Source organism: Suillus bovinus, assembly GCF_016758785.1.
Source record: "Suillus bovinus strain UH-Sbo-P2 chromosome Unknown EDB93scaffold_43, whole genome shotgun sequence".
NCBI lineage: Eukaryota > Fungi > Basidiomycota > Agaricomycetes > Boletales > Suillaceae > Suillus > Suillus bovinus.
This window is the reverse complement of record NW_024542099.1, coordinates 27,047-46,025: the sequence shown is the minus strand read 5'-3', so window position 1 is coordinate 46,025 and position 18,979 is coordinate 27,047. Positions and strand designations below refer to the sequence as shown.

The 18,979-nt window shown below is 45.8% G+C and overlaps 5 protein-coding genes across 5 annotated transcripts; 4 read left to right on the top strand and 1 right to left on the bottom strand.

The window, feature by feature from the left end:
- Window positions 1-594: 594 nt before the first annotated feature.
- EDB93DRAFT_1241501 (uncharacterized protein) lies at window positions 595-2,354 on the top strand (the record flags this gene model as incomplete). Its single annotated transcript, XM_041451882.1, has 8 exons — window positions 595-637; window positions 705-813; window positions 873-1,049; window positions 1,103-1,374; window positions 1,428-1,680; window positions 1,735-1,903; window positions 2,031-2,115; window positions 2,146-2,354. 8 exons carry the CDS (start codon window positions 595-597, stop codon window positions 2,352-2,354), a joined length of 1,317 nt encoding a protein of 438 aa, XP_041305910.1.
- A 1,003-nt stretch (window positions 2,355-3,357) lies between these two features.
- On the top strand, window positions 3,358-4,648 carry EDB93DRAFT_1252092 (uncharacterized protein; the record flags this gene model as incomplete). Its single annotated transcript, XM_041453247.1, has 7 exons — window positions 3,358-3,420; window positions 3,473-3,754; window positions 3,797-3,811; window positions 3,868-4,020; window positions 4,072-4,169; window positions 4,227-4,294; window positions 4,350-4,648. 7 exons carry the CDS (start codon window positions 3,358-3,360, stop codon window positions 4,646-4,648), a joined length of 978 nt encoding a protein of 325 aa, XP_041305909.1.
- A 4,154-nt stretch (window positions 4,649-8,802) lies between these two features.
- EDB93DRAFT_1241500 (uncharacterized protein) lies at window positions 8,803-14,562 on the top strand (the record flags this gene model as incomplete). The annotated part of the gene is made up of 16 exons (XM_041451881.1): window positions 8,803-8,842; window positions 9,150-9,246; window positions 9,305-9,378; window positions 9,434-9,617; window positions 9,662-11,226; window positions 11,273-11,313; window positions 11,366-11,455; window positions 11,509-11,709; window positions 11,758-12,129; window positions 12,177-12,352; window positions 12,404-12,658; window positions 12,714-12,735; window positions 12,757-13,677; window positions 13,737-13,896; window positions 13,949-14,094; window positions 14,440-14,562. The coding sequence occupies 16 exons, from the start codon at window positions 8,803-8,805 to the stop codon at window positions 14,560-14,562; spliced, it is 4,467 nt and encodes a 1,488-aa protein (XP_041305908.1).
- A 2,332-nt stretch (window positions 14,563-16,894) lies between these two features.
- Window positions 16,895-17,551, top strand: EDB93DRAFT_1064702 (uncharacterized protein; the record flags this gene model as incomplete). The annotated part of the gene is made up of 3 exons (XM_041444883.1): window positions 16,895-16,994; window positions 17,054-17,104; window positions 17,160-17,551. Coding segments are annotated over 3 exons (543 nt in total), but the record flags the coding sequence as incomplete, so codon positions are not given.
- Window positions 17,552-17,583: 32 nt separating this feature from the next.
- On the bottom strand, window positions 17,584-18,856 carry EDB93DRAFT_1088616 (uncharacterized protein; the record flags this gene model as incomplete). Its single annotated transcript, XM_041446148.1, has 7 exons — window positions 17,584-17,784; window positions 17,838-18,032; window positions 18,103-18,237; window positions 18,291-18,380; window positions 18,432-18,477; window positions 18,528-18,629; window positions 18,681-18,856. 7 exons carry the CDS (start codon window positions 18,854-18,856, stop codon window positions 17,584-17,586), a joined length of 945 nt encoding a protein of 314 aa, XP_041305906.1.
- Between the last annotated feature and the right edge of the window lie 123 nt (window positions 18,857-18,979).

Here is an 18,979-nt window from a genome sequence, read left to right as displayed (position 1 = left end):
CATGAAGGTGACATAAAATGATAGTGTCTGGCATAGGATCAATTGGCAGATGATGAAGATTACAGAATGTGATGTACAAGTTGAGATGCGAGGAATATGCGTGGAAGGTACTGTTGTCCAAGGCCAAACCTAACAAAACTGAGCGCACATGAATGACCCGCTCCAAAGACCAAGCATCCCTGGATGGCTGCTTAGCCTTTGCCAAGATGGAAATCATTTTGAGACGTCCCCCAGCGAATTCCGAGGGGGTAAAAAGGGATGAATCATCAAACCAGGAGAAACTGATTGAGCCTCCTCATTCTTCCAGCATGACAAGTGATTGTATGGTGGATGTTTGGTTACAGTCTGACTTCCCGAGATGCCGCACAGATTTTCAATGTCCGATTGCTGTTTGGTTTCAGTAATGTTGTTTCTTTGTGTATATCCCTAGTTATATTCTACTAGAGCGATTTTGTACAGAATGGCAATCTAAATTCCAATCTAAATTTCTCAGCGGTTCAGAGGGGGTTGTAAGTTGTGAATCTGTGGTTCATTGTATCAATATATCTTCTCATTGAACCACTGACGCAGGCTGGTGCTTCAAGGCTTGCTCTAATGCCTAACTCACAAGGCAAAAATGGGAGAGGTGTTGTTAGTCGTAAGTGCATTTGAAACTGGGTTCAGTTAACTCAATTACACTGGAGCTAATTACTTTGCAGCTCCAGATGCAATCATAAGACTGCTTGTAGAGCAGTATGTTGCCAATGGTTACAGCAATCAAGAGATCATCTCTCATCTTTGGGCACACCAGGAGACTAGCAAGTTCAATATATTGTGAGTCATAGCTACTTAAACATACCTTCAAACAGAGCTTCTGATGTTTGAATTATCAGATTGAGCCTCTTGAAAAAGCGACGTTCACAGTGGGGAGTTACATCTGCCTGTGGTCAAGCGCACACAATTGAAAGCATTGGACCTGCCATTGAGTGTGTTTGTCAACGGTTCCCCAAACAGGGCTTGCACGACATGAAGCAAACCCTTAGGCAAGAGGAACATATTATGGTTCCAAGGTTGTATATGATACTCTGTCGTGACACATTTACACTGATTGAATTGTTTTCAGAGACTTAATACTGCGGTACATGAACCTTCACCATCTGGATGAAGTTCAGCGCCAGAAGAGTCGCCGGCTCAAACGCAGCACTTTTTGGACTGCAGGTCTTCATGACATTTGGGTTTTTGACCAACATGACAAGTGGCGTTGTTTTCAGCTCTTTCTACATGTTGGTATTGAGCCGTTCTCAGGGCAAATACTCTGGCTCAAGATCTGGTGGACCAATCACAATCCACGCTTGATCTGTGGCTGGTATTGTGACATGGTCCAAAGCCTTGGAGGTAATTATTTGCATCCAGTCTCAATTATCAGCCTGCTAATGCAATCATTTAAGCTATGCCTCTCGTTACCCAAAGCGATCTGGGCACAGAGAACAATGGGATTGTGAATGGTCACACCATGCTTCGTCATCTTCAAGATCCAGGTCTAGCACGCACCCTGCAGCACAAGTTCAGAGGTGACCATCACAATATAAAGCCAGAAATTTTCTGGAGCCAATTGTGCCATTGCTGGACTCTGGGTTTCGAAGATATTCTCGATTTCGGTTTGAGTGCAAGCATCTATAACCCAGATGATGCACTTGAAAGGTTCTTCTTTTATGTCTTTGATACTTTCTTGCACTAATGCTGTGTGGAACATAGACTTGTATTTCACTTTGTTTTCATTCTGTGGCTCCAGCATGAGCTCGATCTTTTTGCCAATAAGTTAAACAACACTAAACCCTGCTTCAACATGCACAAAATCCTACCACATGGTTGCCCCAATGATATCTTTGATTGCCCTGAGAAATTTGATTGCCAGGACTTCTCTGTAAGCTGTCAGACACATTCTTGACCATATATTAATGTTTTGCAGGTGATCATTGATAATCCTCACTTGAGCAGGTCCTGAAAACATATGCTCCTTCTGATCACCCCATTTTTCTCTTGGTACCCAGGAATTCTCCCAGCAGGCTACGACATTCATGTCTGAGCTTGGTCATACTGTACTGACTTGTGACAATATCTGGGATACTTATTCAGGTCTTCTTATGTGCTTTTGAGCCATTGAAGGTGAGGATCCTATTCAAAGTGTCATCACTGCACAGCCAAAAATCCCGTGTGACAGTGAAAAACTAATTGGGTCTGAGGAGATGGATGTTCTGGATTTACCGCCATTTGTTGAAGGGGCTGGATATCATGTACCCACTGGTGAATCTGCGGCAGTCAACTCATCAGATGAAGAGTTTGACTTCTACAAGTTTACCTGGACAGATGAGTAGGCAATTTAGATTCAGCAAGTTGAGTAGTACTGTAGTCTATCTTAGTCCGCATCTGTTGGTGCCATTGATGTTGTAGTACAATTGATTTCCTGTTCGAGACTGGTATCACTGGTGTCAGTATTGCATACCACCTTATCAAACTCTTCTTGCTTTCCCTCGAACAACTGCTCAGGATTGTGATGTTCAAAGCATGGTGTCTTCTGACATGTTTGAGTCAGGCTCAGTTGGTCGGTCCAGTGCGTCGAAGGGCTAGCTATCAGGCTACAGGATCTGGGAAGACAGGCACCTTTATTCAACCACTTGAGAATCACACTTCAAAAGAACAACTGTGACTGCAAATCACTTGGAAAATCACTTGGACTATTATATGTCTAACATGGTTCAAAAGCCTCCAGCATCCCTTGCTCCTCCTTCAAATCCACCATGGCAAACTTTACTCCCATGAATCCAAACAGCTGGAGACTTTGTCAGCGTTGCAACACACACTTTGAATTGACTGTACCATTTACATATGTGTGTGGTAAAGATGGCTCAGGCTGTACGTGTTGCCCAACCTGTGCAAAGCATTATGAGGGACGTAAAGCTATAGAACAGACTCAAGGCCAGCAAGCTACAAGCATTGGTGAGTCCAACTTTGATGAGTCTGAGTCTAAGTCCAAAACTAATCAAATTCATTATCATTCATGTCACAGACTTCACAGCTGCTGAGCCCTCGAGACATGAGCTGGTAAAAGCAATGTCAGCAGCACAACGTGGAGGTTTGTCATGCTCTGAGGGCTTCCGGTTTGTGTATGAAGCTTAATAGTACTATCTTATAGACAACACCTTTCCCAGTCGGCGCTTCAGCCATTCAGCCAACATGCTGGCAGGTGACCGCAGAAAAATGCTTCCTCCTCCAGTTCCTGCACACGTGAGCATGGGATATACGCCCAATCATGCTGTGCACCAGCTGCATCACAGCAAGATGGCTCAGGCAGCATCATCAGGGCGCTTACATTAAGTCATGATTCAAGTCACCTTACATCACCTGAAACCAGAGGGAAAGTCGGGCACAGTGTTAGTTGGTGTAGGTCATATTAATTCTAACTTGCACTGCTCTCAACTTGCAAGATTGACAGAATATTGAATGTGATGTGCATGTTGCACTCAACATCACCCTAGCTCAGCCCCAGTCCAAGGTAATCAACCAGCTCGAACCATTATGGGCAGGGTGGTCGCGCAGCCACTCTCTCTCCCTCTATAGCCTGGAAATGCACAAATCACCAAAGTTGATTCTTTACAACCCAAGACAACCATCCATTGGCACTAATGAACCAGTCCTACAAGAATTCTTCGTGCGTGCAACGCCCAAGGACCCCACACCCAAATTTTTTGCAAATGCCCGTGTTGCCATCCTTCTTGTAATGACAAATGTGTAGTTTGAGGATGTGTTGCTCTGGCAGGAGCAGTGTGTCAATGTAGGTCTTTTTTCATGTTTTCAGCGATACCTTTCACACTTAGTTCAATCTCGCAGAACATTGCACCAAGTGTTGACACTGATGTGCAAAATGTGCTAACACCAGCATCTAGTATCCCTGCAAAGAAAAGGGTACTGCAAAGTCAAGGTAGCAGCAATGATTCTAGCCCATCACCACCACGCCGCCCTGCACACAAGCGCTCCAGGAAGGTAAGTTGAGGCACTCATATATTGGCAGGTCTAACCATTTTGATACCACAGTTTCTGATATCTGAAATTAGTGAGGTCCTGGCAGGCAACAATGTCTCAAAGGATGAAGACCAATCCAATGTCTCTGACGGCCCTTCAAAGCTCGAATAGTCACAACCTGTCTTAGCAGCAAGTGCTCACATATCAAAACAACTCTTCTTACCCAGCCAATCTCAACTAAAAGCGGCCATGAAAACTCAGGGAAATGTTAGAAAACAAGCATCCTCTACTATAGGTATGTGCCTTGAACTTTTAGAATCAGTCAACTAACTCACATTATGTGATGACAGGTGCTGGATGTGTCTCTATCACCTTTCGTCTCTTCGACATCCCTTCCATTGGCTTCCCAGCGCTCATTTCTACGCCATTCAGTACTATTGATAGCAAGTACACTGTTGCCGCACTCACCATCAACACCAGATCCAAATCTATGATTGGCTTGGCAGGAAGCTTCAAAACGTGTCACCCTGCCTTGATTTCAAATGCAGACGTTGTCCCATCCATGTCTACATCACCACCACCATCTGTTCTGTCAGCCGAGCAGGTTGTAGCTAAATGTGTTGTCTTAATAACCAAGGGTCTTATATAAATTCGTGTAAGAATGTAATGACACCACAATTACACTTGGATAAGACTTCTTGCCAGTCCTTGATTAATGGCCAAAGGACGGATGGACATCAGGGTCCAGGTGCCGATAAAAAACTTTGTTCCTGCCATGCGCAGAGCAGAGACAAAATTCAGTGCGAGCTCCACCTCTTTACACCGTTCGCCACCTGGCTACACCAAAGGCAGTTACTAAGTGAGGAGGGTAGAGCTACAAGCACCGCGCGCACTCTGGTACCGATATAAAGTAGTGAATGAGGTTGCGAAATCTCTGGGTTGAGTGGTGATATCAACCAAAGTGAGTTGGAAACCATCACATTGTCTTAATAACCGAGGGTCTTATATAAAGTTGTGTAAATGTAATGACACCACAATTACACTTTGGATAAGACTTCTTGCCAATCCTCGATTAACACGGTCTACGACTTTTCCTATTTTGTGGTAGATAATGTGTGAGTTCTTGGGAGGCTTGCTAAACTAATCTTTTTATAAAGATCAACCTAGCCGGAGCTTTACTTTTCTTTATTGAAACTCAAATCTCTTGTCTAGGAATAAGCTTCTAGACACGTAATTCGGTTTCTGGAATGTATTTGCCTAGGAAATCTCCTTCTAGGCTCTGGACTTGGATACTGGGACTAGTGAGACGTGGTCTCAAATATACGAAATATGACCAAGATCGCTTGGTCTATGGGCACTGGAACTATGAGACAATGGTCTCAAATATACGATATATGTTCAAGATCGCTTGAACAAATAAGACTAGAACTTGACCAAGATCGCTTGGTCTATGGGACAACTAGTGAGACGTGGTCTCAACAATATGATAGATGACTAAGATTGCTTAGTCAAAGGGCACAGAGCAATGAGACAAAGGGGTCTCAAAGACAATATATGTGACCAAGAACACTTGGTCTATAGCACTAAATAAGTTTCTAAGGTAAGAAACTTATAATCTCAAGGGAATTCTTTTCCCTGCACTTGTCTCACTTCAAAGGGACTAACTTTGCAAGTGAAATATCTGATAGGCAGACTGCTACAAATGGGAGATCATATTTTTTTGGAGGGGAGAATGGGCTCTCCTTATATACATTTTGTGTGGGAAAGTAACCTAGGTTCACAAACAATAAAAAATAAGGAGGACCAATCAAAATATTGGGTCAAACCCAATAAAAGAATAAAATACAAGTGAAAGATGGAGCTATGACATCATTGTGGAGCAGAACATTCTGGAATGTGGAGTAATGACATCATAATGACATCAAGAGTGACATCATTGTGGAGCAAAAGATTCCAGAACCTTCCATGAGTGAGTCATTGTGGAGCAGAATATTCTAGAAGGAAATGACATCATGAATGATGTCATTGTAGAGTAAAATAATCTAGAGCTTGATGACATAATATCTTTCAACAGAATACCTGCAGGAGTATCTGTGGAGTCTTATGACATCATAATGACATCATACCCTATGGGTACAATTTTATGAAGTGTCAGGTGAGTCAAAGCATCCTAATGAAAAAGTAAAGTAAAGAAACACTAGAGAAAAGTAGGTAGCAAAAATAAGACAGTTGGCAGGAATTGAAACACGGTCTTTTTGGATAGGTTTTTTATTGGCTTTGTACTTTTCTCTATGGTTTTCTCTAGCCAAAGTGAATAAGCCAAAGGCAAGGCTATACCTTAACCTTCATTTCCCTTCTCAGATCAACTAGGTCTAAATGTGATTCCCATCTCACATTAGACTTTTTCCGTCAAAAACGTATTCAGATCATGAAACTTGGGGAAAGCTGGAAATATGGACCATGGTTTGAAACCAAGGTATGGGTTGACTAGTCTGAGGACTAAGCTAGCAGACTTTATCTTTTGAGGGTCACCTAGTATTCATGTCCATGCATGATTCCCACATCATGCAGGACAGCGCGAGGGAGTTCTTGTCTGGTAGTCTTGTTTGATGGCTCAGTAAGAGCCAGGGCTCATAACCTGTTAATAATAGAGCTATAAGACAAGCCTCAGTGTCGTGATAAGAACCACTATTATTGATAGTACCTATAAGACAAGCCTATTGTTACAAGAACATCTAGATGCTTGGGCCCCTACTATTTTTCTCCTAATCCTCCTCGTATCAGCCCTCGCATCACACCCTTACCCCGACCTTACTCTTGTCATCCTCGTCATCCTCGCATTCCCTTTCGCCCTCTACCTGTCGCTTCAGCAAAGCCAGTACATCTGGCCGGATCCTTTCGCTGACGGAGCATACCCATGCTCCGTTTCACCACCTGACTGATCCTACGGACAGTCCCCCTTGCCCTTACCGTCTGGACGGTAACCTATGATATGATGCACGACGCATCCCCTTTGCCCTGTTCCCTTTCTTGATCTCTGACTCGGTGCGCAGTCGCACATGTGACTTATACTTAGATCCGCAGTTGCACAATCGTGCCCCTGCGTGTTTCACTTCTTAGTTCGATCTTTGACTCACTTTCTTACTTAGCACGTTCTACCTAGACCGAACGTGCCTTCCTATTATGGTCTTACCCTTTACCGATTGCCTCTCCCGGTAGTACGAGTTATCATCCACTAATACGTCCCCTGTCCTCTATATAAACTCACTACCATGTACTATATTCCCTAACTTGAATCTACTTGGTTCTTGACCTCCTACTCTCACAAGAGTGATCCTTTCTGCCTCGCCAGCAGTCTATATTCTATCTTCTTATCTGCTCATCGCGGATAAGCCTATAGTCTCGACCTTTACTCATCGACTTCATCGACGAGCAAAGCCCCTGTTAACTAGTCGGACTTCTGTCCTTCTAATTAACGACGATCCTTACGATTAACCTTCGGGTGTCGTAAGCCTAGGCCGATATAGCTTATCGTCTCGCACCCACGTGACATAAGCTACCCGATTTGGACATAGGCGTTAAATCGTACTTGCCGAAAACCCGCCAAGTACGACCCCTAACCTTGGGCTAGCCCAAGGACGTCCACAGACCATTGACGACACAAGCTCTGTTTGAGCGTCGCCAACAGATACCATCCAAGTCGTAACACCTATGGATGAAGACATAGTGAGAAACGAACAGTGTGCAGACAATAAGATACATACCTCAGTGTCGTGATAAGAACCTCTGAGGTATGGGTGATGGAACGTGACATATTATATATGATGTAGTATAGAGTCCGGAATATCATAAGGTAGACCTCAAGAAGTTCCATCCTATGTCACATGACAAAGTGTGACAATTGCGTGTAATTCGGCCATTAATCAACAACTAAGCAAGAGGCTTAATGGCTACACGAAAAATCTTGAAATTAAGAATTAGAATTTTTCGCTTTTCCTGTTTGATTGTATGAGCTCAGATGATGATGTTCTGGTATTTTGGGTGTTAACTGACTTACAGCTGAAGTGGCAAGACATGACAAACAGTCTGCTGACAACTAAGTATACTACTGACAGTGTGTGGCCTTCAAGAATCCATCACAGCTCAAGCGCCTTGGAAAAACATTCTCAGATTTGCAATCTGTTCTCGATGTTTCATTGATGCTTATTAAAAGGGCCTAAATGGTATGCAGGCAGCGAGGGCCATCAAAAAGTATTGAGGACATCGAGTCCTTCCACACAGCATCATGCACAATTTTGACAATCATTCTCAAAGTCCACCCAACTAATGATTAATTAATACTTTACACTTCTCAACTGGTCATTGCACATAACTTTGTCTATTCAATTCCTACTACTTAATCACATTTCCACTATATTCCTACCTGTACTAGTTGCACATAATCGTGCTCATTAGCATAGCTCTTTTGGCAACTCTGCATTGACCTTATCCTTCAACTGTCACAGTCGGTCATGATCACATGACATTTGATGGAACTGTTTGAGGTCTACCTTATGAAAAAGGGAAAGTGATATGCGTGATGACGAGCAATGACGAAGTTGTTCTCAACAAATGATAAGTAGTACATAAGGATCATGACATCATCTGCAGTCAAACCATCAGTATGGAACCAAGCTGTGGCATGGGGACACTGTGCAGCTCTGTACAGCTCTGTACAGAACATTGTAGTGACTTATTGATGGTTGTAAACACATTTTGCATGGAAGTCTCAGCCACATTATTATGTAATATGACATTCCCAACATGGTGTTTTTCGGCCACGCAGAAGTTAGTTTGACCAACAGTAAAGTGGCCGGCCGCCAGTACTTATTAGCGCATTTCTTTATACCTCTGTTCTCAATCTGTTCCTACTATCAGTCAGCATCATTTTTCGAGTGCTTGACGTCCACATAACACCAAAGAGCCGTCAAAATAGTTCAGAAATCAGCATTTTTGAACGCATTGACACAACCTGTCCCTGACGCTCGTGGAGTCACTCAGAGTTAGAATTCGGGTCTGTCAACACGAGCCATACGCATGCAGGAGGCAGAGGAGCAAGGTATATTGCATTTATAATGTTTTTGAGCTAGAGCTAACCTTTCACCTTTTAGACACATGTCGAATCTGCAGTGCGCCTAGCGACTTGGATCAGCCGCTCTTTTATCCCTGTAAATGCTCTGGCACCATACGGTACATTCATCAAGACTGGTCAGTGGATTTCAAACCAATTATAGTATTATCATACAAACTCACCACTTCTATCTAGTTTGACCACATGGTTATCACACAGCAAGAAGAAGACCTGCGATGTCTGCAAACACCCATACTCCTTTACGAAGGGTGAATACAATTTTATTCGATGTGTTGAACTGACTTACACTATTGTTTTTCCTAGTATATGCAGCTGATATGCCCCCCACGCTTCCTCCACTTCTTCTGTTCCGCCGCCTAGCTCAGCAGGCTTTGTTTGCCGTCCTTTTTGGTCTGCGGGCCATCATGGTCGGAACCGTCTGGCTTGCCGTGCTACCGTGGATCACCATTTGGACATGGAGAGTTTACTTCACCATGGGCGAGTCAACGTACGTTAAACAACTTCTGTGCGACCTCAACTCACACTGTGTAGTGCATGGTGGATAAGTGGTCGTGGACGACCATATGCTGATTTCTTTGGGATGAACAGTCCCACCGTTTCTTCGAATGACTCCTTTACTGGTTTTGGGCTTCCTCCCAACGCCACACTATATCAGCGGATTTCCAATCGCCCATTCTGGTCGATGCTATCTGCTGACATTTTCGCCGGACAAATCATTGCCTCCCTTATTGTTTTAATATTTGTCGCAATATTTCTTCTCAGGGAATGGATCTCACAGAATGCTCGACCAGGAGTTTTCGAGGATGAGGATGGCGGCGCAATTCATCCTGCCCCTCAACCTGGTGATCTCCCCGCAGCTGCAGTAGAAGAGCCTGCCAACGTACATATTCCAGATGAGAATGGTTTTGCTCGTAATGCCCTTCGAGAGGCAGCTCTCGATGCACGGCGTCAAGCGATGCGTGCTCGTCGAGGTGCCGCTGTCGCCCAAAGACAAGGTCTACGCCAGCGTGACCCAGTGGAGATAGACCGACATCAGGCTCTTCGAAATCGTCCTCTCGACAGACTTCCTTTTCCTCTTGAGTCACCCCCTCAAGCTCCCCAAGTTCCCCAAGAGCAGCCACCACCGTATGAATTAAATCATCACTCTCGGAAAGGAAAGGGCAGGGCGGAAGAAGCTGATGACACCGAAGAAGGGTCCTCCGAACTTTATTCCCAACGACGTACCCGCAGGAGGATTCACACCGAGGAAGAAGAAAGTATGACTCATGAGACAGCCGATAGTCAAGACGTTCAACCCTCCACTTCGCTCAATGGAGGAGAGGCATTGACATTTCCCTTTACCTTTAGGGCTTCTAGCTCCATCAGCTCGAATTTCCGAGAACCATCTAGGAGTAGTGATCCCGTCGTCGGCTCATCAACCTTCAATGAGAGGTATTCCTGGGATGAAGACTTCCACATCGACTCGCAACCAACTTCTTCGTCCGTCTCCCCTTCGATGACACCTGCACTTCATGTCAATATTGGCACCCCTCTACGACGACCTCCCATGGCAAATTCTACGCTTTTCGCGGAGGGTGCGACACCTAACAAGCTTCAGCCAAGTCCAGCGCTACCGCTATCTTCACCGAGTCTCGCAATGTATCTCGCGCCAGAAGAGCTGGAGGCTGGACTGTCATCATCTGGACCATCGGGGTACTTTGATGACGGCGAGCGCTCAAAAGAGGAACTAGAAGAAGAATTGGAAAACTTCTTCCGTGATCCGGAGTCAGCTAGCCCCGACTTACCTCCTCCATCTGATGCGCAGGATCAAACCTCTATTGCCACCATACCAGATGCGCTTCCCGAAGAGAATGACGAGGAAGATGACGACGAGGGGGAGGAGGATGATATTCCTGCACAGGCACCTGCAGCCGAGGTTGATCAGGTGCTGGATGATGAGGACGACGAGGACGATGACGGTGACGGTGATGATTTGATCAATCCTCGTGATGAGAACGTCGCTGCCCCTCCTCAAATCCAGGTTGCACTCAACCAGGCTGGTGACCTGGATGATCTAGAACCGGGAGTCGAGGATGATTTGGACGGAGCTATGGAAGGTCTGACTAGCTTCTTTGTCGCAGGAACTATGCTGATATTTTGCAGCGATTGGATTGAGGGGACCTATCCTCGGCGTCTTTCAAAACGTTAGTTTCTAATTTTGATCGATGACTGTGTTACCTAACGGACAGAATACAGGCGGTCCTTATGGTTTTTGTCCTTGACACCGCGATTGGCTTCGGTATATGGCTTCCATTTACCTTTGGAAAGACGACTGCTCTATTATCGGTAGGAGGTACTGGAGGTTAGTGGTCAACAGGAACTCACTTCATTTTATCTAGCTTGATCCTCCACGGGCACTGTATATTCTGGATCTCCCGATTCGAGCTATGAGAGTTATTACAGATCCCATTGTCGATTTTGTAACAGTCATTCTTGGCCTCTTCATCTTCCCTAGCCTGTACTGGTCCATTCGCCTGGTTTTGAATATTCTACTCCTCGCCACACGGAAAGTCACTTCTGACGACATTATCGAGTGGACGGTAATTGAGTTGTGTTCACTGAAAGAATTCTCTCATTTATGTTTGCAGATATTGAAGACCACAACTATGTGGGATAATGCTGTCACATCCTTGCAGAATCCCTCGCCCTCCCCTGCCATTTCGTTGTCACAGCGTCTTGAAAGCTTCCTGGAAAGTGACTCGGTAATTGTACGGTCCTTAGAACCCTATTTCGCAATTCTGGGCCGCGAGGTCCGAACTGCCTCTGAGCAACTGCAGACTTCGTGGGTCAACCTGACCATGGGGCAAGGGACCCGCGAAAAGGTATTTGCCATTATACTGGGCTACGGCGTAGTTGGTGTCCTTCTTGCCATTTACTTAAACGTGTTCACTGTTGGGAACGCAAGAAGTGCGGGACGAGCTATCCGGAGCGCGGTACGGCAGCAACTCCTAGTGGTGAAAGTAATATCTCCCTCACTGCAACCTTGATTCATGCTTATCTTTCACAGGTGGCCATGTTCATTGTTATTGAGCTTGTGATATTTCCCTTAGGATGTGGCATCATGCTCGACATCTGTACAGTCTGGGTCTTTCCTGAAGCCTCCCTCGAGTCACGTGCTGCCTTCTTCACTCAAGCTCCATTAACGGCGATGTTCTATCACTGGGTTGCCGGAACCATGTTCATGTGAGTTAACCAGATAGTCTCAGTGGATTTGGTAGACTAACCTCTCTTTAGGTACCAGTTTGCCATTCTCTTGGCGGGATGTCGGAATATTATGCGCCCCGGAGCAATGTGGTTCATTAAGGACCCTCAAGACCAGAACTTCCACCCAATCCGTGACATCCTAGATAGGCCCACATTCACTCAGTTCCGCAAACTCCTCATCAGCGCTTTCATGTACGCCATGGTGGTCGCGTGTGGAGTGGCTACTCTTGCCGTGCTACTTTTCGTTGGTAACAGGTCGATTTTCCCTCTCCGGTGGAAGACGCGGTGAGACATTTACCTAGAAAGTGATCACGAACTTTCTCCTGACATTGCCATCCAGCGAACCGATATCCACCGTCCCTGTAGATCTTATTTTTCTACAGTTTGCTCTGCCATACACGATGCGCTACCTCAGACCCAGGAAATTTTTCCATCGGTGGGCCGTCCGTATCTGGAAGTTAGTAGCAGCAAGGTTGCGTCTGACGTCTTACATGTTTGGCGAACGCCACTCGGACGAGGAATTCACGGCACAGTTTGACGGTTGGATTCCTTTTCTTCGTAGGTCATCGAGCGACATAGAGGCTGCTAGTAAAACGTCCGATGGGACCTTCCGTCGTGTGCCTGCAAGCGACAACATTGCCCTTCCGAAGGATATGCGTGCCACTGCGGAAGTGCTGGAGGACGGCACTCCCGCCAATCCTGCAGCAGAGGAGCTTGTAGCAGCGCAAAATGCAGAAGCTGCAAAGGCCAAGCGTGATGTCAAAAACGATTATCTCATCGTATACTTCCCACCCAGCTTCCGATTCAGAATCTTCGGTTTCATCACCTCTGTGTGGGTCATCGTTGCCGCGTTAGCTGCTATCTTTATTGCGGTACCCATGCAACTAGGTCGTCGCTTCTTCTGTCTGTTCACATCAAAAGAGCTACATGACGGGTACTCCTTCCTCGCAGGACTCTACCTTCTTTGGGCTTGTTATCTCGTGGCCAAAACTGTAGAACGCATGGACAAACGCAGACAGCGAAGAGGTGGTGATGGACCAAGAGCTGAGTTTGCAGTCTTCTTCGTGAAGCGGAGCCTCCTTTGGCTTTCCAAAATTGCCTACATGGGGATCTTTCTAGGCATTATCATCCCCATCCTCTTCGCACTCGTCATCGATATGTACATTGTCATGCCTGTTCGTCTGACTCTTAACCCAACACTGGTTATTCACATCCGTATTGTTGACATGTGGGCCCTCGGTCTTGTGTATGGCAAGATCTTTATGCGCATCAACCGGCGCCCTCAATTTGATGTTGGGCGCGGAGTAGGTCACGGTTGGTCAAATTGGGTTCTGGCAGGGTGGGCCTACTAACTGGTCACTAGATCATCAACAACGGCTGGACTCATCCAGACCCCAAACAGGCAACGAAAGAAGTAATCATTCCGCTCATTGCTGGGTTGCTTGGTATGCTAGTCCTCCCTGCTGCTGCAGTGTGGGGCCTACGGGAATTCTTCGATCTACCGTCAAGTCCTAAATTTATGTGTAGGTTGTTGTACTCCAACCATGCCGCAGGTGTCTTACTCGCTTTCTATAGTTATGCATGCCTATCCAGGCATATTCGCCACGGTAGGCCTCTATCGGGCATCAGTGGCCACTTTGAGGCTGTTGTCCTCCTGGTCACAGGCAATCAGAGATAAAGAGTTTTTGGTAGAAATGCGATTGCAAAATCTCGAGCCTGTTGTGACAAGCGAAACGAATGCACAAAAAGGAGGGGCCGAAGGTGAAGGGACAACTTAGGTCTAGGTCTATTTCGGAAAGCGTAGACATCATAGCCTGATGTATAACAATGTATGTTTTTTCCACGTTGACTAGTTGATCCGGATGAGTACTTTGTGGCCAGAAGGGGTGACAGGGGTCCGATATCCTGCTTCGGCAGTAATGGGTTTTGTCATCGCCGTACAAGCTTCATTTTTAGAAGTGTACTTGGTTTGTTCGCACAGTCCTAGTACAATGTATTGTTTCCGCGTGCTCTGCGGCCTTTGTCAGTGCTCGCGTCGTTTGACCCTTCGCTTTTTTTGCTGACAGGCTTCCTGTTGTTATCCGTGTCAACAATCTGCGTCTGGAATCAACCGTATCCTGGTCCCTTTTGCACAATTGCAATATGCCACATGTGACACCCATAACGTGAACTCCAACGTTGGGAGATAGATCAGGCTGGTGCGCATGCCAATCGTTGATCGGTTGGTATTATTCCCGACAGATGTTTTGTCTACCTGAATGGGTGCGATGTCCAACTTTCTTGTGATTGGCTAACATTTTTTTCATGCGAGCCGATGGCTCTCGATTCCGACGGCCTTCAGAATTCCCAGATATCACCCAGCTTTCTATTGGCCGCAGTAGCCTAAAGGTACACGCATTCATTGTTTTTATATGGGATCGTTCTGATTTTCTGATTTTCTGAGATAAAACTTCTTCTGTGGTGCCTGTTGTTACAAACAAGGTGTTTCAGCTACACAAGTGGGTCTGTCCCGCTTGTCTCTGTCGTCTTCACCTGTACTAGCGCAAAATGATTTTACTGTGAACAAAATTTTGATGGCTACGAAGCGTTGCGAAGACCAGCTCTGAATGCGTTAGCGGTTGCTTATGGAATTCCGGTAGATATTGACTCGTCCGTGGAAAATTTGCGGAAGTCTACTTCTCATCATGTTGGTACAGGACTCTGGTTCTCACTCGTCACGAACATTTGAAGATTGTGACTTTGTACGTCAAGGCTTCAAAATATCCTCACAGAAAGCACGGCCCGACAGCGGCTACGTTAACGACCACGGCACGACGCCCTTTGGAACGCTCATCGAAGGCACATGAAGCCAGTGTTAAAACTGGATCGGAGACAGGACGGCTTCGTCGCACATGGAAAAACTTATCAAATAATTCCAGAAAGCGAAGAAAAAATCATGTGCACGTATTCATACCCAATGAATCGAGTTTAATTGTGATTGGAAATGAGACCGTAGCGGACTCTGCCGCGAGCGGCCCTGCACGTTATCTGGATTAACAGACAAGGTTAGGCTTTAAAGCTAAGTAATACTTTTCGGGAGCTTCCAGGCTGATGGCATACAGAGAACGTGTGATTAGTGAGTAATCTACTCACCGTGACGTGGGATTGTAGATCATCCAGTAACGAGAAGGTCCACAGCGTAGCCGTGAATTTGCGCGGAGCGGCGTCGATACTTTTGACGTATCTGTCTCCGGGTGTCCACGCACCGGAAAATAGAGGATTGTGGGCCGGGCGGCAATGATGGTTAAGGAAGTAGTGCAAACCCCGTCTAGATCCCGAGCAACTGACACCAAACGCCCAATACAACGCATCTACTTCGCGAGGATTCCGAAGACAGAATTGGTAAGATATTTTTTTATGCATCAACAGTCATGACGACGAGAGGGTAGAGTAAGCTAAAGTAAGTAATATTGTGATGAGTCTGGACTCTGCGCAAAGGCCCACCAAATAGGTGACCGTAATATGACACTGGCTTTATACTGAACCCGTCCTTGAGATGATTTATTTGTTCCGATCATCATAGCACGGCCTTTGGCCTCTTCTTACGGCCTTCAATTCGAGCCTGTCCTGACATATTATCGTGCTGTGCGTGGGCGTCGAGCTGCAACCTATTTGAACGCTCCTTTCACCTGCTCAACGGGATACGATACGTTACCTCAGATCGCATCGGATGAGAAAACACTTCGGAAACTTGCAGGTGTTCTCGGAAACGTCACAGAAGTGCACTTGACATGCGAAGGGCGGTGACAGTAAGACTTTGGTAACGTAGTACTTATCTTAAATCACGGGTAGCTTTGGGAGGCTGAAGTCAAAGCTTCAAGTTGCTTCATAATCGCTATTCGCTATTCTTGATGAAGAAATATTGCTCCCGCGAAGAAAATAACCCCGCAGTAAGTCATTCATTTTGAAGGACCCTGGCAAGACCTATCGGCTCCTATCAGATATAACAGACAGTCCACATACATGATATGGGCGCGGGCTTGGCATAAAGGCGGACAATTAGGCCAACGGTTCTCAAGTGTAAGAGGGGCATCTATCGGCCGGGATCAATATAAAGGTTCGCGAAAGCTTAATAGAGCTAACCTTGTTGATCAGGGAATGCATGGGGCGATGACAACCAACTAAATTATGATGACCATTGTGATCATCATAGTAGTACTAGTGGGTGTATAGTCCTGTGTAGATCAAGCCTGTTTGTGTGGTCAAAGGTTTTGGCACCTAATACTGAGTTCATGGCAGAAAGCGAGAACTTGCTCACATTTAGCCAGCCCTTAACGGAGCTTGTACGAAGTACTAGTGTGCGATGTCTCATAAGCCCATCAGTAGGGGTGTTCGGAAGCGGAAGGTGGTATTGCTTCAAACTCCGCGATTTCTACCGCGGCTACACACTTCTGAACCACGTGAACATTTGAACTCACAGCCATCACGATGACCGTCAGTTATTCTAACACTGAAGCGTTCTACCAACTGAGCCGAATGTAGGACCTAACATTTTGTTACATCCACATGACTGAGCATGATCTAAAAGTGCTTGACACCATTGACAGTCCAGAATATATCTCTGGCGAGTTATCAGATGATGGTAGGACAAACCACTTTTCAAAAACTGAGCGCTTGATTGAAAACGTGCAAATTGAATAGAACTTGATATACCAGCGCATATGATTCCACCGAATCCGGACGATTCTGACAGTTCGCGGTGACACTCTTTCTGATGGGCCCCCTCTGGCTGATCTCCGTTTGACAGTATTGCCTTCTCAGGTGCATCCCTCATATCCCTACGGGAATCCAACAAATATCAAGCATCCAGCTGCAAGACCGAGACCACCGTATGACCCAACTTCTCGGGCGTTATTTGAGGACATGGGCTATGGCGGCGGCGGCGTAAATGGCTCTTTACGCTGGAGAGATCTTGCTTTGGATCGATTGTTACCCGTCAACGAAGAGAAAGAAGAGATGAAGAGAGCAGCCGAGGCAAGAAAAATGGCTAATGGTGCTACTAGCCAACCACAGCAACAGCAGCAACCGCCACCTCAGACAGGAGTTGGTGATCAAACTATCGACGAAGAGGACGAGGAAGAAGAAGACAGTGCAGAGCATGATGAGAATGATTTGGACGAAGACAATATAGAAGATGAGGATGATGATATGTAACTACAGAGACACGCTGCTCAACAACTGAGACTCATGGCAGCAACGAGCGCATCGCCTGTATCACCCAATAACAAACGTTTGGCATCCCCTTCTTGTTCGATAACCCATTCGTAGGCTTCCAGTAAAAGTGTATCTGTCAAAGGAACGAAATGATCCGCGAAGACACGAATGATGTTACTGACGCGCGAGATTGCAGCACGAGTAGCATTGTCGATGTCCTAAAGATCGAGTGAGCATCTACTGCGCTCCGTGCTAATGACAGTCCACCAACATCGTTTCGGTTCGAATATACTGCTTCAGCATCAAAACCCTCTTCTCCTTGGTCATTGTCCTTTGCTTGTTTGCTAACCCATATGTAGCCATTCAATCCCAAGATAAGGTCGACGCCGCATGGCAAAGATATAAAATGAGACTTTAATCGCCGAACTAATATTGGGGGTACTGTCACTAGTTGGCCGTTCCGCAGCTGTAACAAAGGGGGTTCAGAATAAAGCCAAAGTTGTCCAAGGGAATGGAATTGACAATGCGGCGCTCACCTTGCCGTACTTCAAAGATCGCGTGTGTAATGACATGGCGCCATCCGAAAAAAAAGCTTGTACTTCGGCAACAAGAAGATCCCCTTCCTCGAAGAAATTTCGCATTTGGAGCTCATCGCTCTCTAATTTCCGACGCTAGCATGAATGGGGTTACAAGGACTAGACAATATTGCAAAGGGAAAACTCACTTGTACCCCTCCGGGAAGATTGACTGATGAGAGCATTAAGACGGCATCCTGACGCGAATTGGCATCTACTTTCCATCTTCGAGGTTGAACCTATGTCTCAAACCTTAATGGAACGCTCAAGCCTTAGCACGAAGTACACACCTCTGTTATGCGCCCAACGACAAGATCTCCCACCTCTGGATTGTATCTTGATCGAGAATAAATTAGATAGCGCCAGTAACTTTGAAAACCATTCACCTGGTACGAATCGCACGAACGGTCACAAGTTTGTTCACCCGCTCTACAGTCCCCACAACGGAGGCAATAACATCCTCTTTGTCGACATATGTCCCATGACCACTTCAAGCGCCCATTAAGACATTAAGATATCACTTTCTGCAAACTGCTTACCGCATGAATGCTTGCGATGATGTGATAGTCTCCCCTGGGCAAGTCAACCTCGGTTCAGAGAGTGAAAAATCGTCGTCATCTACGTCCATGAGATCCTCAACATCTGGATGATGCCGTACTGATCGATGATGTGTGGAATCAGTAGGTTGTGATGAAAATGATATGAAGGATAGCATTTGAGTGATATGATTGAGACTGCAAGTCCTTGAATTCAAAGTTCAAGTCGATCGCTGGAAACGTAAATTAGTGATCGCCTACATAGTTACACATATACGTCGCATAGCACGGCAACACGTGGG